The sequence below is a fragment of the Pongo pygmaeus genome, chromosome 15 (genome assembly GCF_028885625.2).
Source record: "Pongo pygmaeus isolate AG05252 chromosome 15, NHGRI_mPonPyg2-v2.0_pri, whole genome shotgun sequence".
Classification (NCBI taxonomy): domain Eukaryota; kingdom Metazoa; phylum Chordata; class Mammalia; order Primates; family Hominidae; genus Pongo; species Pongo pygmaeus.
Window position 1 is genome coordinate 102,537,560 of NC_072388.2, and position 26,716 is coordinate 102,564,275.

At 40.8% G+C, this 26,716-nt stretch overlaps 1 protein-coding gene across 11 annotated transcripts in view; it reads left to right on the forward strand.

Moving 5' to 3' along the window:
• Positions 1–26,716, forward strand: part of MARK3 (microtubule affinity regulating kinase 3) — a 117,393-nt gene that overhangs the window by 58,009 nt on the left and 32,668 nt on the right. For 6 of the 11 annotated variants that reach the window (XM_054449374.2, XM_054449376.2, XM_054449375.2 and 3 more), the window contains 9 exons: positions 4,936–4,984; positions 7,902–7,967; positions 12,831–12,901; positions 18,073–18,129; positions 21,215–21,451; positions 21,627–21,746; positions 21,998–22,097; positions 22,730–22,842; positions 23,665–23,818. In XM_054449374.2, coding sequence (XP_054305349.2) covers positions 4,936–4,984; positions 7,902–7,967; positions 12,831–12,901; positions 18,073–18,129; positions 21,215–21,451; positions 21,627–21,746; positions 21,998–22,097; positions 22,730–22,842; positions 23,665–23,818 — 967 coding nt within the window. The remainder of the gene's footprint in view (positions 1–4,935; positions 4,985–7,901; positions 7,968–12,830; positions 12,902–18,072; positions 18,130–21,214; positions 21,452–21,626; positions 21,747–21,997; positions 22,098–22,729; positions 22,843–23,664; positions 23,819–26,716) is intronic. The other 5 variants (XM_054449378.2, XM_063651241.1, XM_054449380.2 and 2 more) reach the window with 2 other exon arrangements.

Below are 26,716 nucleotides of genomic sequence, written 5' to 3' on the forward strand. Positions count from 1 at the left end.
CCTTCATTGTGATGGTTTAGATCAGTTTTATGTCTGTAACCCCCGTGTTCTCTTTCACATACTCATTTTACTTTCATATTGGTTGGTAAAATTGTCTTTTTTTTTTTTTTTTTTTTTTTAAACTAGAGACTAAAATTCTCTGTCTCTCTTTTTTCTACTTGTCAAAAGGTAAAATTTTATTTTTCCAGTGGTCATACTTGACAACCCCCAGGTCCTGGCTATTGGGACATGTTTCTTTACTTCTCTGATACCATAGATTTAGTATCCTTGATATCCCCATTGCCAGGATTCCAAATCTTTGCCTTCAGAGATATTTATTCTCCTCTTGTGTGCCAGTTCCATAGAGGATGTATAGATGTGAAAATGTGTAGAGGATATAGATTGATCAGTAGGGAGAGAATTCTTTCAATTTATACGTTTCTATGTAATTTGATTTCTTTTTTCCAACTAACATCTATTTAAGATTGAAAAGGGAATGTGGAGAAATAAGTTGTATTAAGATAGTAGAAATAGGCTGGGCGCGGTGGCTCACGCCTGTAATCCCAGCACTTTGGGAGGCCGAGGCGGGCGGATCACGAGGTCAGGAGATCGAGACCATCCTGGATAACACGGTGAAACCCCGTCTCTACTAAAAATACAAAAATTAGCTGGACGTGATGGCGGGCACCTGTAGTCCCAGCTACTCGGGAGGCTGAGGCAGGAGAATGGCGTGAACCTGGGAGGCGGAGCTTTCAGTGAGCCGAGATGGCGCCACTATACTCCAGCCTGGGCGACAGAGTGAGACTCCATCTCAAAAAAAAAAAAGATAGTAGAAATAAGGTGAGTTTCTCTTATTTAAATGGCCTTTTACGATTACAAAACTTTAAAATTTTTCTGGTATAGTCCTTATAGGGACTTTCCTTAAAGTTCACATTTGCCTTTCAATACATTATTCCTATCCAAATTTAACTATCTTTGGTCATCAGATTCAGAGATTATGAAGTCTCTGGCATTTTTATCTCACTTGTATGCAAATTGTCAACTTCGTAAAAAGCTCTGTGCCCGTACCCACCTGTTGCTCTGGGCTTCTCTATATCAGCAGCTTATAATTTGTTGATTTTTTTTTTAGTTAAATTTCTAAGGTAGCAATGTGGGATCCTGAGATGAGCGTAGACTTTGGAGTCAGGCAACCCAAAGTGAGAATCCTGGCTCCAGCATATATTAGCTGAGTCTTTGGACGAGTTTCCTAACCTGTCTCAGTCGTCTTTCTCTGTATATTGGAGATGATCATACTCAGCTGATAGAGTTGTGAAAATTAAGCTTAGATAAGATTGTGAATGTGAAGCATCTGGCTCTGTGCATCAGCTATAGCAGGCACTAGATAACTGTTAGCTTCCTGCTTCCTCCCTGTCCTGCTTGTTTAACTTAGCATGAAGCTTATTTACACATTTGCTGCCTGCCAGTATCTACCTAATACATAATCCCAATAGAGAGGTGAATACATAAAGTTATTTGGGCTAATATCCTGCCACTACCTCTCTTGGGATTCTTTGGCTGCTCTTTTTGCCAATGGAATTAAATTTGTACTAGTCATCTATCTGGTCCCATTTACCTGTCCTTTTTGTTTTCACATTGCATCCCTGGTATGACCTCTGCTGTAACTCAGGGGTTCTCACATTTTAATATGGTGTCTGCAGAATATTAGTTATTCACTGCTGCCTAACAAATTCCTCCAGAACTTAGCAACTTAAAGCCAATTCTTTTGAATTCCTTTAATAGTCTATCTTTTTCCTGCTTTTTGGCTCTAATTCACTTTGTTTCATTTCTACTGTACTGTTAGTAGAGACTTAAAAATGATTGCCTTCATTTGACCTGCTCCCCTGTCATCAGACCTGTGACAGCTCTGTAACAAGCATTATGCTGCGGAGGATTTAAAAGCTATGTGGTCATTAGAATGCTGAGGCTGGCTCAGACCACAGTTGTTAGTAGTTGGTGCTTTCATGCAGGCATTTATCAAACAAATGTATTTCAGTTGTGTGCCATGCTTGGTTTTTTTTCAGGTACACAGACAGGCATGCTCCCTGTGGGTGACACAAGGATAACAAACAGGTGCACAAAAATGTGTCTTCATAGCTTGAAAGACCTCCCAGGAAAGAAGTGAACAGATGGGCTATGATGTAAAACAAGGAGACCTACTTAGATATGTTTTCAGAGAATCTGCCTGAGACTTAAAGGATGAAAAGGGAGAAGACATTTAAAGGAATTTAGTATGTTCTGTGGTCAGGCGCGGTGGCTCACATCTGTAATCCCAGCACTTTGGAGGCCAAGGCAGACAGATCACCTGAGGTCAGCTGTTCGAGAGCAGCCTGGCCGACATGGCAAAACCCCATCTCTGCTAAAAATACAAAAATTAGCCAGGCATGGTGGGACCTATAATCCTAGCTACTCTGGAGGCTGAGACAGAAGAATTCCTTGAACCTGGGAGGCGGAGGTTGCAGTGAGCCGATATTGTGCCACTGCATTCCAGCCTGGGCATCAGAGTAAGACTCCGTCTCAAAAATAAATAAATGAACAAACAAACTTAGTATGTTTAGTATGTTCTAGTAACTAAAAGGAGTTGGGGTGACTAGAACATACCTTTGAGGGGCATGCAGAAGTTGCAGGATGCAGGGATGCCATGGCCATGGTCAGGGTTTCATTCTCAGTGCTGTATCCTGAGCTATATTGATATGGCATCCAAAGTGGAGATTGTTGTCATTTTTTTTTTTTTTGAGATGGAGTCTTGCTCTGTCACCCAGGCTGGAGTGCAGTGGCACGATCTCAGCTCACTGCAACCTCCAGGAGGTGTTCTAATTTAGCAGTTGGGAAGTAATTGGGAGGATTTGAATTCTAGCTACCAATTCAACTATAATGGATTGGAAAACAAGATTTCTGTGTTAGTTTAACAGAGGAGAGCTAAAAAAGAACTCAGGCCTGAATGGTTGTCAGGAATTTATTTGGGTGACTGTCTTCTCATCTCAGAACATAAAATGTAGGAATTACACAGTAGCAAAGGAAGATGTTTATGTTGGAGATAAAAATGCTCCTCCCTTCAAAAATGAGACAGTATTTTAGATAGGAAAGGTTATTTATCTGATTACATGTTTTAAAATTCTGAGCGTAAGGTTATATGTCAAATCCTGTCCATGGGCTAGGCACGGTGGCCCACACCTGTGATCCTAGCACTTTGGAAGGCTGAGGGGGGGAGGATTGATTGAGCCCAGGAGGTCAAGGCTACAGTGAACTGTGATCACACCACTGCCCTCCAACCTGGGCAGCAGAGCGAGACGCTGTCTCAAAAAATAAAAATAAAAATAAATTAACAAAAAAATCTGGTCCATGCCCATCTCCTCTTAGCTGCTAATTCAATTTTATATTAGGCGTAGTGGACAAGGACAAGTATGGTGAGAGTCCTGTGATTTCTCACCAGCTTCCTTTCCACATAGGCCGCTGCTTCTCCTCTTCCAAGGTTTTTCCCAGCTTTTGCCTTCTGGAGGTTGTATCCTAGGTGTTAGGAGACTGGGTTCCGGACACATTCCCCACAGAAGGATAGCAGGACCTTAGAAGATCTTTTTCTTTCTTTTCCTGGTTTCCTCTTGTTTGCAAGAGGGTTGAATAGGATGGTCTCTAAAATCCTGTTGTTTTTCTGGGTTATAGTAACCCAGGCCATAATGATAAGAACCTGCTCTGAATTCACAACATGTATTTATACAACAGCAATTTAATATTTCTCCTTATTCTGTGGAATGACTATGAAGCTCTGCTGATCTTGGTTGGACGGTTTTTTGTTTTTTTGAGACAGGGTCTCGCTTTGTTGCCCAGGCTGGAGTGCAGTGGCGCCATCAGCATTCTGCAACCTCCACTTCCCAGGCTCAAGTGATTCTCTTGCTCAGCCTCCCGAGTAGCTGGGACTACAGACACATGCTACTGCACCCAGCTAATTTCTGTATTTTTAGTAGAGATGGGGTTTCACCATGTTGCCCAGGCTGGTCTCGAACTCCTGAGCTCAAGTGATCCACCCACCTTGGTCTCCCAAAGTGCTGGGATTACAGGCGTGAGCCACCGCGCTCAGCTGATTTTTCTTAAGGTCTCACCTGGGTTCACTTGTGTGGCTGAATTCAGCTGGTGGTTTGGCAGGGGCTGGATGCAGTTACAACAGAGGGTCTGTCTCTTTAAATAACTACCCTTCATCCCCAAAGAGGCCAGACCAGCTCCTTCACAGTGCTCCAAGAGAGCAAGCCATGATGCCCAAGCATTTTATCCAGCCTCCGCTTGCTTCAGTTTGCTGAGGTCCCACTGGCCAAAGCAGATTACATGGCCAGGTCTAATGTCAGTGTGAAAGGGGCACTCCACAAAAGCATGAACATGTAAGGCATGACTCATGAGGGTCACTAATGTAATAGTCACCACAACCTCCATGCTAAGTTACCTATATTCTCCAGTGAGGATTTCCCAAGGTGGTTTTGTTCATAGTCTTCTAATAGAATTATTTGGAATTATCAGTTTAATATGCTTATGATGTATTTCACTGGAACCATACAGGTTTTGATTCGCAGAGTTGGGAGCCCTGGGTAGATACTGAATCAGACTAAGTTTAATCACAGAAATTATTCCTACATAAGTCTGATCTTATGTTTTCAAGATAGCATTGTAAAATTCAGAGTATGTTACCATCCCCCTTTGAGACCTCTGCTGTTTTTAATAAATGGAAGCATTTGGGAATACTATTTGGTAATAGTTTATTAAAACTACTTCAGAGATATTCTGGACTTTCATATTAGTCTTAGATATGGAATAATAAACATTAGCAATGAATCTGTTATCTAAGAGAAAAATTTAAATTTATATTACAACAGTGGAATATAATGTTTAATAACTTGTGTTGGGGGGATTATGTGTTTTGTTTTTTTTTTTTAGCTCTTCAGAGAAGTAAGAATAATGAAGATTTTAAATCATCCCAATATAGGTACTTTCTGCTTTTTTAAATACTTTTGGGTCTAAATACATACTTGAAATTATGTCATAAAGCTAAACACGTATTCTAGAAATGGTAGAGTACACTTCTAGTAAAATATATATACAAGTTGTTGATCATTTGTATTAGCTTTTTGAAATTACTGAAGACAGGTTAAAAGCTTAGGTATTAAACGTTGAATTTAAAGCTTTAATCTGGTAGAAACATCTGTAATCTGATTATAATTTTCTAATTTTTAAGTATATTAGGAAATTGTATTGCATGAGTAGATAGAAGGGAATTATAGGAAGTCAGAATTAATATTTTCAAAGGGGCTGGGCACAGCGGCTCATGCCTGTAATCCCAGCACTTTGGGAAGCCAAGGCAGGAGGATTGCTGGAGGTCAGGAGCTCAAGACCAGCCTAAGCAACAGAGCAATACCCCGTCTCTACAAAAAAAAAAAAGTAGTAATAATAATAAACTTAAAAATTTGTAAAAAGAATATTTCAGAGGTCCAGTACTTTTTGCTGTGTGCCCTAAGAAAATGCTTATTTAAAAGATGGAATACTTGCTATCTAATGGAATTGTGATAGGAATTATTTTATAAATCAAAGATTTGTTTTCTGTGTCCTCTGTGTGCACAACTCTGTGCCAGGTGCTAGTAGGTGTGGTTAAAGATGAGGACGGGACATGGTCCTACCCTTAGAGTAACTGTAGGAACAAGAAGAGAATAAGCAAATGACTTAATACTGACCCAATGAAAACTTTTGATCCCATATACATCGTAATAGGGCTTTTAAAAAATTACGTAACTGCTTTTTTGTATAGTGATAGCTCATACAATCTAAAAATAATATTTCAAGAATGAAATGACTCTTAAGACAGCCCATAATCAGCTTACTGTCAACATCAGTTTTAGGAAATGAAAGGGTAGATGTTTAGTATCAAGGATAGCCTATCAAGAATGCATCAGGCACAAGAATAGAAGAGTAACACAGAACCACCACAGGAAGAAAGAAGCTTTCACAGAGAGCTGCTTTGTAAACAAAAGGCGTATGCCCTATTGCATCAGTCTAAGCCACCATTACTTTAAAGGTGTTCTTGTTTCCTTGTTTCATATACTACTAAGAGAAATGCTAGCAAGCCTTCATCCTGATATCAGGGATATTAATTAAAATGTGAAAAAAAATTTAGAATCGATAAGTATGGTTGAAGAAAAAACCACTGAACAACTCCATAGTTGGATTTTTTAAAAAAATCACAAGGAATATAATAGTGGGAAGAAAATCTTGTTTCCTTGATTTTCATTTCAATCCTTTGGGGCTAGCTAGCCAACTCTGGATTTCAAATTCTAACTTTTCACACCTATCCTCCTGCCCCCCACAAAAAAACTTTATCACTATTGCCTAGAACTAGCTAACGTAAACATATTTATTTTGTCTTTTAATTACTTAAATTGTGACCTGATTAGAGTTTTGTACTTAAAACTTGACATATCTTTGATAATAAATTGAAATTTTAAAAAATTCCTATTGCATTAACATAGTTTTCCCAGAAGACCCAAATTTTCATTGGAAGATTAGAAGGGTTTTATTTTCATGCAGCTTACCAACACATGTGCCTTAACTTTCTGAAGTGGCTTTTCTTCACAGTCTGAACATATCAGAATCTAGGGAATGGTATGATAGCTTTATTCATCAGTTCATCAAACATTTACTGACTGCTATGTTAGGCATTTTGTTTGGCCTGATACTCTATTAAAGCCTCAGAAAATTGCCTGAAATATAAAACACTAGCATACCCCCCAGTTTTGGGTAAACTTAAAGTAAATATTAACATAGTAAAGTAGATACGCACAATGGTGATTTGATAGCTTCAGAGATTTACTCCAGTTTCATTTTTAAAATGTGTGTGTGTGTGTATTCTTCTTTTCTTTTCTTTTCTTTTTTTTTTTTTTTTTGAGACAGGGTCTAGCTCTGTTGTCCAGGCTGGAGTGCAGTGGCATGATCTCAGGTCACTGCAACCTCCACCACACTGGCTCAGGCCATTCTCCCACCTCAGCCTCCCGAGTAGCTGGGACTACGCCGCCACACCCAGCTAATTTTTGGCATTTTTTTGTAGAGAGGGGATTTTGCCATGTTGCCCCGGGTGGTGTCCAACTCCTCAGCAGAAGCAATCCACCCGCCTCAGCCTCCCAAAGTGCTGGGATTACAGGCATGAGCCACCATACTCAGCCAAAAATGTATATATTTCTAATAAGGTTTTATGAATTAGCAATAATAGAAATATTTCCATCTGTAATAAAAGACTGCTATAGGAAAATCACCCTGACCTACTGAAAATGATTCTTATAGAAAAGATTTTCCCCCCCTCAATTAATTGCAGTATAATCCCTCTACTTCTTTCCATCTTTGGCATCAGAAAAGTAACAAAGGAACCTTGTTCTTTGAAAGTTGTCTTAAGTTTCCCAAGCAATAAAGGTCTCAAATAGAATTACATCCTTAAAGCCATAATCATAAGCAGCTAGATTTGCATTTGTTGGAGCAGAGTAGAACTGAGCAGTTGCTGCAGGCTGACCACTTTTCCTGGGGTGCTGGGAGGGCAGCTAGTCAACACAGACATGCTGAAGGACAGTGAGGATGACAGAGGAAGTGAGCTCAGGTACACCTTGCTGGACTACTGAACACATATGGAAGTCACACTGAACACTCAGAAATAATCTTTATTTTTATGGAATTCCATGCTTTCATAGACTCTTTTCTGTTGTTGTGGTATTTGATAAAATTCCCTAAAAGCATTTTTTAGAGGGCCAGCTATTAAAATCTTTAACAGGGAAAAGGTTGCTTTTCATAGTTACAGTTTATATGTGCATGGTTTGTGCATACAGACATTTGTCTCTTTTTCTTCTGTATCCTCTCCTCTCCCCCAGTGAAGTTATTCGAAGTCATTGAAACTGAAAAAACACTCTACCTAATCATGGAATATGCAAGTGGAGGTAAGAACATTTTTATATATATTGGGTTTTTTTTCTTTCTCCCTTTTAAAAAAATACACAACCATAATGCCCATATGGGTCATCATTAAGGTCTCATTTAACGTCCAGAGCCATAATACACTAGGATGAGAGTCAGAAAAGCTGACTCCTAGCACTTCTAGGGGTTGCCATGAAGTGTTTCACTATTAGCATTGTTAATTGATAATATCTAAATACCTGGATATTTTTTGTGGTAAAACGTGCATCACTTAAAATTATCATTATAATCATTTTTAGGCACACAGTTCAGTGGCATTAGCACGTTCACATTGCCCTCACCACCACCCATGTCCAGAATGTTTTCATTTTCCAACACGAAACTCTCTACCCATTAAACACTAACTCTCCATTTCTCCTTCTCCCAGTCCTTGGCAACCATTCTCCTTTCTGTCTCTATGAATTTGACTACTCTTGGAACCTCATACAAGTGGAATTATACAGGATTTGTCTTTTTGTGTCTGGCTGATTGATGCAGCATAGTGTCCTCAAGGTTCATCCATGCTGTAGCATGTGTCAGAATTTCATTCCTTTTTAAGGCCGAATAATACTCCATTGTGTGTGTGGGACACACACTCCACATTTTGTTTATCTTGAGTATGTGGCTGTTTAAACATATGAATGCTTAGTCTGTTTGAAACAAATGTGTGCTCTGGTTTAGATGCTTTTCTTTACCAGATTTTAATGTCGCTGGTGTCTGTCTTCCCCAAGGCCAGAAATGATGGTTACAGTACACATCACTAGAGTTTCCTTAAAATGAAGATTAATGACTAGTAACTATTTGCCTATGGTTTTGTAAAAATGTAGACATTTTCTGAAATGCATGTTTATAGCTACTGTCTTTTATAATGATTTGTATTTTATGGTTGAGATTGGGCTGGGTTTGTAGTTTACGACCACACTTGAGTTTCATTGTCTGTGAAGGGCAGAAGCTTTCTTGTTCATCTTTTTGTGTCCCCTGCCTCTAGCACACTGCCTGGCACACAGCAGATACTCAACAGATAAGAATTAGACTGCATTTATGAATTATAAACTACTGGGTACACATTCTGTTAAACTCTATAGTAATTTTATCATTAGCACTTTGATCCATGTTACAAAACCTGAAGACAGAAAGTTGGATTATAGTCTCATTTGAGTGAGTTTACCATTGAAAATAAAAAGATTGTAAACCTGTTGTGGAAAACAATGAGTTGTAGTAAGCATACCTCTGACACCACTTTTTTATACTCCTAATTCATTATTAGTTGTGTATTTTATACTTTATGTATGTCTAGTTTGGGAATTTCATTGGGATTTTCAAAACTTCAGGGGTAGTAGAAAGAGGGGAAGGTTAATTTCAGGACCAAAAAGCTTTATGGAGTTCTAATACTTTCTGTGGGCAAACAACACAGAGTAATGTTCATAGCCCTCTCGTTGTACAGCCTCTACAGTGTACAAGGTGCTTTCTCTTACCAGATCTCCTTTGACCTTCACAGCGACTCCATGCTGTGGCCAGGCAGTGAGTGATGGGCTTTTTACCCCTGAGGAAATGGAGGCTGGGAAGTCTCACTGTGGGCACTCTGGGCCTGGACCCCCAGTGCTCTGACAGCAGATAGCCTTTCTAGTTTGTTGGTCGGTCACAGCTTTCTGTTCCCATCTGTTTTAGCTACCCAGGTCACAGAGATTACTCATATAGGGGCAAGACAAAAACATCTAAGAGTCATCCAGGTTTAGTAGAAAGAGGATGGGCTGTGGAAAAGACAGACATGGAGTGAATCCAGCCAGTGGCCCTCATTGGCCATGTGACCTGGCAAGTAACATGTGCTGAGCTGAGCTTCACAGTGAGCATAGTAGCCACCTCTGAGGGCTCAGTGCACTTGGCAACATTGTAACAGCATTTAATCATTTAATCCAAGGTGGTGGTGGTTCTGTATTACCTTGGGTTTTTGTTTTTTTTTTTGGAGACAGGGTCTCACTCTGTTGCCCAGGCTGGAGTGCAGTGGCACCATCTCGGCTCACTGCAACCTCTGCTTCCTGGGTTCAAGCAATTCTCCTGCTTCAGCTTCCTGAGTAGTTGGGACTACAGGCACACACCACACCTGGCTAATTTTTCTAATTTTAGTAGAGACAAGGTTTTGGCGCATTGGCCAGGCTGGTCTTGAACTCCTGACCTCAAGTGATCCACCTGCCTTGGTCTCCCAAATTGCTAGGATTATAGGTGTGAGCCACAGCACCTGGCCTCTTTAACAGTGTTTTGTTGAGTTTATTAAAACAATTTCCAGGACATATGTTTTATTGTTGATGTGTTTGCCATTGTGAAAAGTTTTATTAAATTGGCCACCCATTCCACCATTGCATCTCCCCCACCCCCCAGCCTGCTGCCTTTTGATTTGGTAGACTCATAGAATTTTAGAATTGAAAATAATCTTAGAAATTTTAGGGCAACGGTCTAATTTTTACAGATGAAACTAAAGCTCAGAAAGTTTGTTCTATGTCAAGGGATCCATAGCTAGTTAGTTTCAGGACCTGAACTAGAACTAAGGGTTTTCTGAACTGGCCTGTCAGTGTCCTTCCATCCAGCCACCTGTTCCTGCCCAGGCAGGAGAGCCACTCTTTGCTTCTTGCTTCTTTTATCTGTAATAAATAGCCTTAGTATTTTTCAGTTCAGCTGCTTAACCTGAATGTTAATACATTTTTAATAAGGAAAAAAAGATCTGGATTGAATTCCTGGTTTAACAGTTGAACTCCTGAATTATAATTTAGTAATTATGAGTGTGACATATGGTTCCACAAATCTCTTAAGAGGTTTATATTGAATTCAAATTTAGAAAAAAAATCTGTCAAAATTATATTGACAGACTTGGATTTTATCTGTGTTACTCTACAACAGCTGATGGGCTTAATCGTTTAATTTTTTTAAGTAAAAACTCTTCTATATGATATTCACTCATGTTTAGTTGTTTTTGCTTATTAACCACTTGTTTTGACATTGTGTGCTTTTCTGCAAATAGAAAGGTCATTCGCATAGAAAATGCTGACACTTTACCGAGCTGACATTTAACTTCATAATTCATCATAGTTAAGTGAATTGTGTCGTGTAAACTTGACAGTATGTATGTAATGCCTTTTAAAAGATCATTATGCAGGCTGGGCACGGTGGCTCACGCCTGTAATCCCAGCACTTTGGGAGGCCAAGATGGGCAGATCACTTGAGGCCAGGAGTTCGAGACCAGCCTGGCCAACGTGGTGAAACCCCCATCTCTACTAAAAATACAAAAATTAGCCGGGTGTGGTGACACACACCTGTAATCCCAGCTACTCAGGAGGCTGAGGCACGAGAATTGCTTGAACATGGGAGGCAGAGGTTGCAGTGAGCCAAGATCGGGCCACTGCACTCCAGCCTGGGCAACAGCACAACTCTCTCTCTCTCAAAAAAAAAAAAAAAATCATTATGCAATCAAGTAATAACATGAAAATATTTATGCCCATTCATTATGTAAAATTTATTCTTTCAGAGTTAGGGTTAATAAGAGTTTCAAAGTCAGATAATTGTGTAATTCATGATGACTTTCAAGTATCAGAATATTAGTTTAATATTTTCACTAAGCTGATGGAGGTATTCCTTCTTTGTATGAAGTAAAGATGTTTCTTTCCTGAAAACACTTTATATCTAATTTTCTAAATTAGTATTCTTTTCTATTGATTTCAGAGGTGTTGATTCTTTATTCTACATTGATAAGCAGTTGACAGTGCTAATAATATATTCCTTGAAGTGTCACCTTTCTTCCCCAAATAATTAATGTTGTGTAAACTGCCACCTAGGCGTACATCAGCTAGTTCTGTTGTTTTCACCTCCATTGTATCCTGAGCTCCTACTTCTCACCACCACTGTGCTTCCCACTCTAGTCCCCGTCACTTTCATGATTGGTTTGATTATTGTACTGATCTCCCTCTTGGTCTTCCTGTCCCTTCCCGTCATTGGAAGCCTCTTCCCCGCGAGCAGCCAGTGATCCTTTTAAGAGGTCAGTCTTTTTTCATCTCTGCTTCTCGTCTCACTTATAGTAGAGCCAGAGTCCTCACCACGGCCTACAGGACTCTTCCTAGCCTCATGAACTACCCTCTTCCCCTCATTCACACTTCTCCAGCCCTGTGGCCTTCTTGCTGTTTCTCTTCATTACTGTAGAATCTTACCCCAGATAACTACATTGTCCACACCCTCAAGTAGTCAGCAGAACACAAGGATGTGCACACACAGGCTCATTTGTCTGTCTCTCCTACTTTTTCTCCACAGCACTTACTGTCCTCTGATACACTGTATGTTTATTCATTTATTGCCCCCTCCCCCAACTAGAATGTAAACTCTGTGAGGAAAAGGATCTTGTGTCCGCTGCTGCATTTCCCCAGAGCCTACCTAGAACAGTGCCTTGCAGTTAGTAGACATTCAGGAAATACTTGTTCAGTGAATGAATATACTCAGGAAACGCTTTGTTGTCATAATCCCGCAGTGAGGATGTCCTCTTCTAACACAAATAACTTCATCCATTTTAATTTTCTGTTTTAATTGCTTAGTTTTTATTAAAGCCTATTGAAAACGCTCTTTAAGAGTTATATAATTTAAGTATAGGGAATTTAATTTTAAGGCTTTTCTTCAGCTTAAAGATTTTGTTGGTGAATTTAAATGTCTGTAGTTAAAGCCAGCTTAGTTCAAATTCCACATATTTCTGGCTAACTTTATATCTATATTTAAAAATTAGAGCATTGCTAAAAGTGAAACATTATCAATTTATGGGAAAATTAATGCTCAGAAGTAGGATTTCTACTTACTTTTATTTCTCTCACCTATAGGTGAAGTATTTGACTATTTGGTTGCACATGGCAGGATGAAGGAAAAAGAAGCAAGATCTAAATTTAGACAGGTATGAATTAATGTGTCTTTACTTTGTTAATTTGATAATTTATCTCACTTAAACCCTGAAGCAAACAAGTGTTTGCCTCTATAAATGCTTATAAGGCCTGTTGGATAGCAGGAGTTGGCCATTCAATTCAACAAAAATTTATGAAGTACTTTTCATACCTAAGGCACTGTGCTGGAGGCAGCCATGGTTCTATTCCTAGCTTTGTAATGGGAGCATTAGTCTTATACTTAACCTTCCCTTTTTACAATTGAGCCTTAAAAATCTAGAGCCTTTCAAAAACACCTGTGATTACATTAATTAAAACCATTTCAGAGTTTTTAGCAAGCAGAATGTCAGAACCCCAAAATTCATTATTAGCTTTGTCTGACATAAACCAAGACCAAGTGTAACTGAAACTGTTAATTAGTAACTTTACTTCTTGGTTTGTTTTTACTCTGATTTTTAAAGAGACTTGGGTTTTAATAAGCAGGTTTGAAGCAAACAGGTTACTTAACTCTCCTGTCTTTATTAATAATAATTACTGTTATCGATTGACCATGCCACACACTGAGATAAGTACTTTACCAACATTAATGTAAATCTTACAGCTGCCTTGTGAGTTAAGGACTGTTATACCCATTTGCTAAAAAATAAGACAACTGAGACATGGGAAGATTAAATAACTTGCCTAGAATTGCCTTTCTTTTTTTCTTTTTCCCCCTTATTGTGGAGAACGGGGTCTCGCTGTATTGCCCGGGCAGGTCCCAGAATTGCCTTTCAAGTAGGAGACCTGCCGTAGACTCAGAGTCCCAAACCCTCTGACCCCAAAACTCAGATTTGCAGTCATTATATTGTGCTATTATTTAGACTGGGAATCAGCAAACTTCTGTAAAGGGCCACATAGTGAACATTTCAGGCTTTGTGGGCCACACTGTCTCTGTCGCAACTATTTAACTCTCTTGTTGTAGTTTAGAAGCAGTCGTAGGCTGAGTGCGGTGGCTCATGCCTGTAATCCCAGCACTTTGGGAGGCCGAGGTGGGCGGATCACCTGAGGTCAGGAGTTCGAGACCAGCCTTGTCAACATAGTGAAACCTTGTCTCTACAAAGACACAAAAATTAGCCGGGCATGATGGCAGGTGCCTGTAATCCCAGCTACTGGGGAGGCTGAGGCAGGAGAATCGCTTGAACCTGGGAGGCGGAAGTTGTAGTGAGCCAAGACCGCACCATTGCACTTCAGCCTGGGTGACAGAGTGAGACGCCATCTCAAAAAAAAAAAAAAAAAAAGCAGCTGTAGACAATACCAAATGGATGAACATGATGTGTTCCAACAAAACTTTATTTACAAAAACAGGGATGGGCCGGATGTAGCCAGAGGCCATAATTTGCCAACCCCTGATTTAGACTAAGGAAAGGAGCAGTGCTTCACTGCTTTTAAATTAACTCTATATTCTCACAAGGCCTACGTTGAAATGGAATTATAGCCTCATTTTTCTTAGAACCTTTATATTTTGTTTTATCCATATACAAGGTTGTCAAGCTGGACAGACTATTAAAGTTCAAGTCTCCTTTGATTTGCTTAATCTGATGTTTACATTTGTAAGTGATAGGACTTATTAAGTTTCTTATAAATGTTGCTTATATTTTGCTGTTGCTTAAATACTAATGGTACTTTGGATTCAAATCTAGTAAAACCAAAGTAAAAATCAACTTTGGCTGTCGTTTAACTTCTCTGATCCTGTTTTTAAAGCTATAAAAAAAAAGAAATTATACTTGATGAATTCCATAGTTCTTTGCAATTCTAATATAATTTGATTGTATGGTCTATTAAAGGAAATTCAGATTTTCATTAGAAAAAAAGTGTTTGGCTCTTTCTATAACTGTACTCTTAATTTTTATAAATTGGCCACCTAAAAGGTAAAATTTTTGTGCTTCATACAGTTTACATTCCTTCCTACTCAGATGAATCTGACTTGCAAACATGTGTGAAGATGGCTTACTGACTATGAGGAAGGGGCTGGTGTCACCCAGCAAGAGCTTACTAACCTAAATCTTGAGGAAATTACTCCAATTTTTATTGTAAATTCCCTGCAGAAATTCTGAAGCCTTTATTTGAGGAACCTGTTAGTTGGACTAGAAAAGATGGTTTGTATGTATGCGTTTTTTCAATTAGCAAATTGATTTAGAGTGCTTTAGAATTGACCCCTTCTTCCGTGATATTTGCTTAAAACAGCTTCATTAGACTTGGAAGGATACATATGATATTGGTGTTTCCATTTTTCTGTTTCAAATGCTGTGGTTTCTTTGTTTTTGTTTTTGTTTTTGAGATGGAGTCTCCCTCTGTCACCAAGGCTGGAGTGCAGTGGCCTGATCGATCTCAGCTCACTGCAACCTCCGCCTGCCAGGTTCAAGCGATTCTCCTGCCTCAGCCTCCCGAGTAGCTGGGATTACAAGTGTGCACCACCACGCCCAGCTATTTTTTTTTTTTTTTTTTTTTTTTTTTTTGTAATTTTAGTAGAGACAAGGTTTCACCAGTGTTGGCCAGGCTGGTCTTGAATTCCTGATCTCAAGTGATCTGCCCTCCTCAGCCTCCCAAAATGCTGGGATTACAGACGTGAGCCATCGCGCCTGGCCTCAATTTCTGTGCTTTCTAGGAGCTTATAAGTCATAATTACTTTGACTAAGTAAAACAAGTTTTTCTATTTATGACAAAAAGGAAGATATGCCACACACAAAGTACACTGTGTGTGATCCCTTTTCCATATTCATCACTAGATGGGTTTTCCCCTTCCTGCTTCCTTCACCATGCCCATCCTAGTTACTGCTTATGACATTTTAATTTTTTGGTTGAGCTCGTTCTTTTCCGAGGAAAAGAATAGATTTCCAGCTCCATCTTTTTTTTTTTTGAGACGAGTCTCGCTCTGTCGCCCAGGCTGGAGTGCAGTGGCGCGATCTCGGCTCACTGCAAGCTCCGCCCCCTGGGTTCATGCCATTCTTCTGCCTCAGCCTCCTGAGTAGCTGGGAATACAGATGCCTGCCACTATGCCTGGCTAATTTTTTATATATTTAGTAGAGACGGGATTTCACTGTGTTAGCCAGGATGATCTCGATCTCCTGACCTTGTGATCCAGCCGCCTCGGCCTCCCAAAGTGCTGGGATTACAGGCGTGAGCCACCGTGCCCGGCACAGCTCCATCTTTTTTACTTACCTCTTTCTTGGTGGGCTTGATGATTTGACGCTCTTTTATGTATGATTGAAAGTGAATTAGGCTAGCATTCATAGTTTAACATAAATAACATCTGTTAGACATCACCATTTCTAGCTGGTAATAGAATGCAAAAAAAAACAGTAAGTTCAAGTTGAGTCTTTTCAGCTTATTGTGGCATCAGGTTAGCTTTGAGCTGTTTTGGAGCTAAAGAGAGAGAGAAATCCTTTGATCTCTTTGAGAAAGGGCAGGAAATCAAATCTGATTCAAAAGCAGAATTTGAAAATAACCTATAAGAGAAATCTCAATATGAGGAAAAACTAATATAATTTCTGAATGAGAAAAGGAAAAAGATTAGATAAAATTTACCTGTGTCCTAGGTGACAGAGCTGTTACTTTGTTTTGGGAAAACAAAACTATTTTACTTGTCAAGTTTTCATGCTGACTGAATAGAACAATAGTGATAAATCCAAAGTAACAGATGCTCTAAAACCTTTTTTTGGCATTGGAATTTTTGTACCTTTAGTTAATTATAAGTGGGTCTGATATTCTGAATGTTAATTTTAAATAATGAAGTTGCTTAGTAAAGTGCTGATTTTTGTTATCATCTCATCCTAACCCCAGTTCACCTTGTCCTTGCTGCTTATTCTGAACCAAAATATTGTACAGCCCTCTGAGATTTTATGTCCACAGGTGGGTCCATGGGGCTTACAGCTAAGAGTTGATGATGATTTGGAGGAACCAACAGTATTTTTATTATAACCTCAGTTTTGTATATATGTAATCATATGTGTCTAAATATACATGCAGAATACCAAAGAAAAGACTAGATGCAAGTACAGCAAAATAACAAGAGATGTTACCTCTACTTAGTGGTAATGCAGGAATATATTTCTATAGACTTTTCTGTATTTCCTGAAATTTCTACAATGAGCATATAAAGCTTTAATATTAGAAGACTTTTTTTAAGTGACCAGTAAGTGTGAAATTTCAGTAAAACAATTGTTTAATCATAGACATCATTGCAACTTGACTAAATAAAAGCATACTATTTGCTGAAAGTGGGAGGAATCCTTAATAGTGCACGTAGTAGTTTTCATAGTTCACATATGTTGCAACACTCATTCCTCCATTTTAATAAAGGAAGAGGAAACTGACCCTCAGAGAAGTTAACTAACTTTTGCTCTCCATGATCCACATCAGTTAGAAGGAAGACTTGCAGGGAGCAGGCTGAGAAGGGCACTTACAGAAGAGAGCCAACCTGGATTAACACCTGGGTGTTGGCAACTCTCTAACCGCTGGTTTGGTTTGGAGTTGACTCTATGGATATGGAAAGGTTGCACAGGCCGGGCGGAGTGGCTCACGCCTGTAATCCTAGCACTTTGGGAGGCTGAGACAGGCGGATCACCTGAGGTCAGGAGTTCGAGACCAGCCTGGCCAACGTGGTGAAACCCCGTCTCTACTAAAAATAGAAAATTAGCCGGGCATGGTGGCGCACACTTGTAATCCCAGCTACTCGGGAGGCTGAGGCAGGAGAACTGCTTGAACCCGGGATGGGGAGGTTGCAGTGAGCCAAGATCATGCCATTGCACTCCAGCCTGGGTGACAGAACGAGACTCTGTTAAAAGAAAAAAAAAAAGTTACACCACAGCCATTGGGGCCTAGGGGCAGCCAGGGTCCTCCAGATCCAGGCAATTTGTTGGGTCCTGGCACTACACTATAAGTGGAATGTCAACGGATAGGGTCCAAAAAGAGACTTCAGTTAAAACAGTAGAAAACGGAAGAACATCCTCACCTATTTGTTTTTGCCCTCACCCCCGAATTTCTCCAGACTGGAAAGTTCAAGGCATAGGAAAATTGTTTTTAGAAATACACACGGACATTCGAGTGTATACTGAGTATTCTATATGTGTGAACATTAACAAAGTTATTTTCATCTTAATTATGAATCTGCACCAGTGATGACTGACTCTGCGTCTCTCCTATTCAGATTGTGTCTGCAGTTCAATACTGCCATCAGAAACGGATCGTACATCGAGACCTCAAGGTGAGTAGAAGTGCCTTACTCAGTGTATGCTCTGTCTGTATGTGTGCAGTTCTCTCAGTGGTCGTTACACAAATGAGGTGTAGATTAGCCTTATTAACATTTTTTAAAATCCCACAATAATTGAATCCTCTTAATCAAGTTATGGGAAAGAGCATTAAAAATAAAGAATAATAAAGGTTATTGAAAGTATTTTACATTTCAGTTACGGTGACTGGTGGTTGATCTCTGGAGGACAGTCATCACACAGCCAAACAAATGGGGGCCTCCAGAAGTGTATGGTCGCGCCCACAGCATCCTCAGTGCCACCCGGCATTCATTTCTGCTGCTTTCATCAATATTCTCTCCCGTTAACAGCAGTGCCTGTTTGAGACCTCTTTCAAGGTCCTCAGCCTCTGCCCTCACTCTGGCATAGGATGAGGTTTCGTATCACACAGAGAAAATAGAAACACCAGGCAGAAACTCTCATTTTTTACCAGGCCCTCAAACCTAGCTGCACCTACTCCCATCCATCACTTCTTTCCTCCTGTTACAGGAAAGTGGGATGCTTCTGCTTTGAGCTCTGGGTCCTCATTCCCTCTGGGGGCTGTGCTCTGTCTGATGCCTCTTTTCTCTCCATTTGTTTATTCACTCTCCTTCTCTACTGACTTTTCACCAGCAGCATTTACACATGCTCAAGTCTATATGCCTTTTTTTTTTTTTTAACTAAAAAGCCGTCTCTGTTCCTCTTCCAGATACACGCTTTTTCTCTCTTCCCCTTCATAGCCATATTTCTCTAAACATTTCCTAGATTCTGTGTCTTAACTTGGCACTCACTTTCACTCTCCCCTTACGTAATTGTCATTGACTTGCTTGTTCTCTGCACCCGCCCCTAGAGCATTCACATTCACTCTCTCAACTGCAGTGGCCAACTGTATGCTGATGGCCCCAAATCCATTCCTGCAGCCAGAGCACTCTTCTGGGATCCAGGACCCAGCTGAGCAAAGGGTATCTTTGTATAAGCATCCCTTGGGTGCAGCAGGTTCAAATCCTATAAACATGAATGTTCACTTCTCATTCAGGTGACTTATGTCCCTCAAGTGCCTTACTCTCTCTGTACTACCCACTCAGTCACCAGGTCCTTTTGCTGCTGTGTTCCAGATATCTGTTAAGCTCACTCTTTTATGCCCCTGTTACACTATCCAAGGCCAGACCACCATTATCTCATAGGTGATTCCGACACTGCTTTCTTATATGTTCTTCTCTGTTTCTAGTGCCTCTTCCTCCCATGTATGTTTTCTACACTGCACCCAGAATGGTCTTTCAAGGAAACACAAATAAGATGGTCATTTCTCTGCTTGAACAACTCTTCAGTGGCTTCCCGTTGCTCTTAGGATGAAAACCCAAACTTCTCAAGTACAGTCGCTTGTGATTAAGCCCTGACCATCTCCCCAGCCCCCTCTACACATCTCTGTCTCACATACTGTCTTTCAGTTTCTTGTGTGAAACATGCTCTGTCTCACATGGGTTCTCAGACTCTTTATTCTGCCTGAAATACCCCTTATCAACACATCCATTATGATCAGATGCACCCTCTGGTGCTTTGATTTCACTTCATCTGGGAAGCCATCCACACCTTTCAGTGCCAACCCACAACTCCCTGTGCCTCTTCAGTTATGGCATTTTGTCTCAGGACAGCTGCTTATCATTCTGCCTCTTCCCTTCTAAACTGTGAGCTATTGAGGGTAGGGCTTTATCTGTCTTGTTCATCATTATCCATCCAGACACTAATATAGCATCTGCTGTGGAGTAGCCACATAGGAAATGTTTGTTAAAGTAAAGTGACTGTGATTTGTCTCTTTTTTTTTTTGAGACGGAGTCTCACTTTGTTGCCCTGGCTAGAGTGCAGTGGTGCGATCTCTGCTCACTGCAACCTCCACCTCGCAGGTTCAAGCGATTCTCCTGCCTCAGCCTCTCAAGTAGCTGGGATTACAGGCGCCCACCACCACGCCCAGCTAATTTTTTGTATTTTTAGTAGAGATGGGGCTTCACCATGTTGGCCAGACTGGTATCGAACTGTGACCTCAGGTGATCCACCCGCCTCAGCCTCCCAAAGTGCTGTGATTACAGGCGTGAGCCACCACACTCAGCCATGATTTGGCTCTTGAATGAGGTTTAGGATTCTCCCCTCCTCATTAACAGCCGTTTTATAGCTATTTAGCAGTTTTTATGAAATGCCCCTTCTTAAAAAAAGTTATTTATTTTTTGAGACAGGGTTTTACTCTGTCACCCAGGCTGGAGTGCAGTGGCACAGTCATAGCTCACTGCAGCCTCAAGCTCCCAGGCTTAAGAGATCCTCCTACCTCAGCCTTCCAAGTAGCTGGGATTGCAGACGTGTGCCACCATACCCAGCTAATTTTTAAAAATCTTTTGTAGAGAAAGGGTCTCACTATGTTGCCCAAGCTGGTCTTGAACTCCTGGGCTCAAGTGAGCCACTGTACCTGGCCCTGCCCCGTATTATTCTTGTTTTTTGGTTTTGAGATGGAGTATTGCTCTGTCGCCCAGGCTGGAGTGCAGTGGCACGATCTTGGCTCACTGCAACCTCTGCCTCCCGGGTTCAAGCAATTCTCCTGCCTCAGCCTCCTGAGTAGCTGGGATTACAGGTGTGTACCACCACACCCAGCTATTTTTGTATTTTTAGTAAAGACAGGGTATCACCATGTTGGCCAGGCTGGTCTTGAACTCCTGGCCTCAGATGATTCGTCCACCTCGGCCTCCCAAAGTGCTGGGATCATAGGTGTGAGCCACCGTGCCCGGCCCCCATATTATTATTATTAATTGAAAAACTCATCAAGGCTTTTCTTGATCTTGGGACATTGATGTTTAGATTACTGCTAGAATTAATCTGTACTTCATGTTTGTTATTGTTAATATTATAAAATGAGGAGTTCTAACTTGTCTCCTGTTTTTTTCTCTAGAAAGAATGTTTTCACATTAATTAGGAGGTAACTTCATATCATTACAGAAAGCTTTTCTAAAATGCCTAATCCTGTCACAATTAATTCTGTTTTGGTTAAATTTCATTTTTGTCTTGATGTTTTCCCTCTAGGCTGAAAATCTATTGTTAGATGCCGATATGAACATTAAAATAGCAGATTTTGGTTTTAGCAATGAATTTACTGTTGGCGGTAAACTCGACACATTTTGTGGCAGTCCTCCATACGCAGCACCTGAGCTCTTCCAGGGCAAGAAATACGACGGGCCAGAAGTGGATGTGTGGAGTCTGGGGGTCATTTTATACACACTAGTCAGTGGCTCACTTCCCTTTGATGGGCAAAACCTGAAGGTATAAGAAGCTGCACCCATGTACTTCACTAAACTAAAAGAAGTTTCCTAATATTACATGGCTTAATATTTTTAACATTATATCAGTGTGGGGGTTTCAGGGGGTTTTTTGTTGTTTTGTTAACTAAACCTAAAGGTTGACTTACTCGTTTTCTTTCCTCTCTACCTCCCCAAAGGAACTGAGAGAGAGAGTATTAAGAGGGAAATACAGAATTCCCTTCTACATGTCTACAGACTGTGAAAACCTTCTCAAACGTTTCCTGGTGCTAAATCCAATTAAACGTGGCACTCTAGAGGTAATCATGTAGGTGGAAACAAGCCATAACTTTGGAGAGTCTTTAGAGTGACCTTAGATCTTTGCTTGATTTGTATGCCATACTGGATACATCCTGCGACTTTTTAAGCAAGAATTGAAACATTAAAAAATATTTTTTGAGTTTATGCTTTGAACGATAGTCAATGAAATGTTGAAAATAAATTTTTGTAAATATTATGGTTATCAGAATATTTCATTTTACTCTGCTAATGAACAGTTTACCTTTTTTAGCAAATCATGAAGGACAGGTGGATCAATGCAGGGCATGAAGAAGATGAACTCAAACCATTTGTTGAACCAGAGCTAGACATCTCAGACCAAAAAAGAATAGGTAATCACTCCATGCCTGCATGTTCATGTGTTTTTGTCTAAGTAACATATTTCTGTTTGACTCATGTCTGTGCCTAAAATGTGAATAATGGAAAGTTAAGCACAAGTTATATGAACCGTTTATCTGTTCTGTCATATTTAGGGACGTAACTACCTGCAGTTTCCCATAATGGCACCCAGTAACTGAAACAAGTGCCCATTTATGTTACAAAATGTATGTAATATGTCATCTTTTAGGTCAAATGAAAATTATTTTACCCTATAAAAGGATGATTTCTGGCCGGGCGTGGTGGCTCAACACCTGTAATCCCAGCACTTTGGGAGGCCGAGGCGGGCAGATCACCTGAGGTCGGGAGGTCGAGGCCAGCCTGACCAACATGGAGAAAGCCCATCTCTACTAAAACTACAAAATTAACCAGGCATGGTGGCTCATGCCTGTAATCCCAGCTACTCGGGAGGCTGAGGCAGGAGAATTGCTTGAATCTGGGAGGTGGAGGTTGCAGTGAGCCAAGATCGTGCCATTGCACTCCAGCCTGGGCAACAAGAGCGAAACTCCGTCTCAAAAAAAAAAAAAAAAAAAGATGATTTCTTACCCAAACAAAACACATAAACTGTATTATGCCCTTCTTTTAGATATTATGGTGGGAATGGGATATTCACAAGAAGAAATTCAAGAATCTCTTAGTAAAATGAAATATGATGAAATCACAGCTACATATTTGTTATTGGGGAGAAAATCTTCAGAGGTAAGAGTAATCAGAAAGAGCTGAAATACCCTTTATGTAGTTATAATTTATATAAACTGTTTTCTTAGTTTTTATCTTTTGAATATTTGTAACATTTGATACATCATTTTTTAGATTTACCTGCAAATAGCAAATCTAAATCCTATGACTATTATAACTTAACCCTTAATGATGGATTATTGGCCAGGCGTGGTGGCTCATGCCTGTAATCCCAGCACTTTGGGAGGCCAAGGCTGACAGATCACTTGAGACCAGGAGTTCAAGACCAAACTGGCCAACATAGGGAAACTCTGTCTCTGCTAAAACAAACAAACAAAAAATTAGCCGGGCATGTTGGCGCTTGCCTGTAATCCCAGCTACTTGCGAGGCTGAGGCACGAGAACTGCTTGACCCTGAGAGGCGGAGGTTGCGGTGAGCCAGGATCACGCCACTGCACTCCAGCCTGGGTGACAGAGTGAGACTCTGTCTCAAAAAAAAAAAAAACAAAGATGGATGTTGTCATAAACCTGGTCTTTCATAAATTAACCTGTAGTCATTAATAGCTTAGAAATGACGTAAAGCATCAGATGAAGTAAATACAGCATTTAAAGTTATTTGAGAAAGCCTGGAAAGAAAATCATGAATACATTACCTTTAGTGTCTTTCCAGCAGTCAGAAAACTACTTTTGCTTGAGTTTAGGGTTGTCACTTTTGTACATTGTGATTCCTCCTCTCTCTGAATGAACGGTTTATGAGAGGTCTGTGTTAATGAAAAGTTTAACTTCCTAATAAGCCATTTGGGTTCGTGTTGTGGTTTGCTCTGTTTTTCTCATTTTCTCTTAGCTGGATGCTAGTGATTCCAGTTCTAGCAGCAATCTTTCACTTGCTAAGGTTAGGCCGAGCAGTGATCTCAACAACAGTACTGGCCAGTCTCCTCACCACAAAGTGCAGAGAAGTGTTTCTTCAAGCCAGAAGCAAAGACGCTACAGTGACCATGGTAAGTTTTGGAGTATCCCAGTGCCTTCTCTTAAGAGTCCAGGCAAGAGATCTCCTAGCACTGGGAAGCATTCTCTTGCTCAGAGCCTGGCTTGGCATCTCTTTCTTTCTTTTTTCTTTTTTTTTTGAGACAGAGTCTCACTCTGTTGCCCAGGCTGGAGTGGAGTGGCACGGTTTTGGCTCACTGCAACCTCCACCTCCCAGGTTCAAGCGATTCTCCTGCCTCAGCCTCCCGAGTAGCTGGGACTACAGGCGTGTACCACCATGCCTGGCTAAGTTTTGTATTTTTAGTAGAGACGGGGTTTCACCACATTTGGCCAGGCTGGTCTTCGGCTCCTGGCCTCAAGTGATCTGCCTGCCTTGGCCTCCCGAAGTGCTGGGATTACAGGCATGAGCCACCGTGCCTGGCCAGCATTTTTTCTTAGTGTTCCTGCAGGTGCTGCCATGATTACATATTACTTCAAGGCTCTGATCTTCTTTATACATTCAGTAGATTTTTGCTGGATAAAGCTTAGTTGAGTGGAAACCTTACCATTTGCCCTTCTAGAACCTCTGCTTTAATCTGTAGTTTTTCTTTTTCTTTTTTTTTTTTTTTTTTTTAAATGGAGATGGGGGTCTCGCTATGTTGCCCAAGCTGGTCTCAAACTTCAAGTTCAAGCAATTTTCTCACCACAGCCTTCTAAAGTGCTAGGATTACAGGCGTGAGCCACTATGCCCAGCGCTTAGTCTGTAGTTCTATTCACTCTCTTCACCTCTGCATTGTATTTACTTTGCAGAGTAGCACTGTCCAGTAGAACTTTCTGAGATGATTACAGTTTTGTATATCTGTGCTGTCCAGTCAAGAAGCTACTGGCCACTTGTGGCTATCAAGTATTTGAACTGAGGAAATGAATTTTACCCTTTTTATTTTTATGTATTTTTTATTATATTTATTTATTTATTTATTTATTTATTTTTCAGATGGAATCTGGCTCTTGTCGCCCAGGCTGGAGTGCAGTGGCATGATCTTGGCTCACTGCAACCTCCACCTCCCGGATTCCAGCAATTCTCCTGCCTCAGCCTCCCGAGTAGCTGGGATTACAGGCATGCACAACCACACCCGGCTAATTTTTGTATTTTTAATAGAGACAGGGTTTCACCATATTGGCTAGGCTGGTCTTGAACTTGTGAGCTCAAGCGATCCACTCACCTTGGCCTCCCAAAGTGCTGGGATTATAGGTGTGAGCCACCGCGCCTGGCCTTATTTATTTGTTTATTTTTTGAGATGGAATTTCGCTCTTGTTACCCAGGCTGGAGTGCAACGGCATGATCTCGGCTCACTGCAACCTCAGCCTCCGAAGTAGCTGGGACTATACACACACGCCACCACACCTGGCCAATATTGTGTTTTTAGTAGAGATGGGATTTCACCATGTTGGCCAGGCTGGTCTAGAACTCCTGACCTCAGGTGAGCCACCCACCTTGGCCTCCCAAAGTGCTGGGATTACACGTGTGAGTCTGTAATTGGCCTGGCTGATTTTTACCCTTTTAAAATTTTCCTGGCCAGATGTGGTGGCTCACGCCTGTAATTCCAGCACCTTGGGAGGCCAAGGCGTGTGGATCGCTAGGTCAGGAGTTCGAGACTAGCCTGACCAACGTGGTGAAACCCCATCTCTACTAAAAATTAAAAAATTAGCTGGGCATGGTGGCGTGTGCCTGTAATTCCCGCTACTCAGGAGGCTGAGGCGGGAGAATCGCTTGAACCTGGGAGGCAGAGGTTGCAGTGAGCCAAGATCGTGCCACTGCACTCCAGCCTAGTGACAGAGTGAGACTCCATCTCAAAAAAAAAAAAAAAAAAATTTTTTTTTAACTTAAGTGTAATATATAGCCAGTTGTGGCCAGTAACTCTCATAATAGACAGGACAGCCCTGGAGAATATATGGAACCTCAGTTTTGCCTTAATTGGTTTAAATGTTTTACTGTGTCATTCTCGTCCATACTCTTGCTGTTAGTGTGGTTAAGCCACTCTCCCTTTTAAACTTCACCTAGAAGCCAGTCCTTTATGAGACATAAGACTCCCAGTGGGTAGGCTTACCAGGCTGTACAGTTGCTCTGCCTTCAAGGCAGCCTGTGTGTCAGAGTCCTGAGACTAGCATGTGTGTTTACTCACCCATAACTATAAATGTTAACATTGCAGATATTTCCTTTAATTCTACTATTCCAGGATTCAGGTACTAAATCTATTTTTTTTTTTTTTTTTTTTTTTTTTTTTGAGACGGAGTTTCACTCTTGTCGCCCAGGCTGGAGTGCAATAGCACGATCTCGGCTCACTGCAACCTCCGCCTCCTGGGTTCTAGTAATTCTCCTGCCTCAGCCTCCCAGGTAGCTGGGACTACAGGCATGCATCACCACGCCCAGCTATTTTTTTTATTTTTAGTAGAGACGGGGTTTCACCACATTTGGCCAGGCTGGTCCCGAACTCCTGAACTCAGGTGATCCATCCGCCTCAGCCTCCCAAAGTGCTGGGATTACAGGCATGAGTCACTGCGCTCAGCCTCATTTTATTTCTCTTCTCTGGACATTTTCCATCTTAGTACTTTCATCTTGAGATTTGACACTTAGGACTGCACAGGGCATTTTAGGTGTGGACAGCTTTGATTTTGTACTAAAAATGATTACACTTGGCTTGATTTCCATTTCTCTTCCTTCTGTTGCCTGCCTTTCTACATGGTTTGGACTGAAGCAACAGTGTACTAATATCACTAGTGTAAACCATCTACAGTGCCTGCTATTCTAGGGTGTGACTGAGAGCTCAGAACTCATTCTCATCAGGATTTGTGATCCTAGCATTTGTAGGTGACGTGTTGATCTAGGTCTGCCTTTTTTGTGTTCATGTTAGTCACTAACAAGGGGAGTTTCT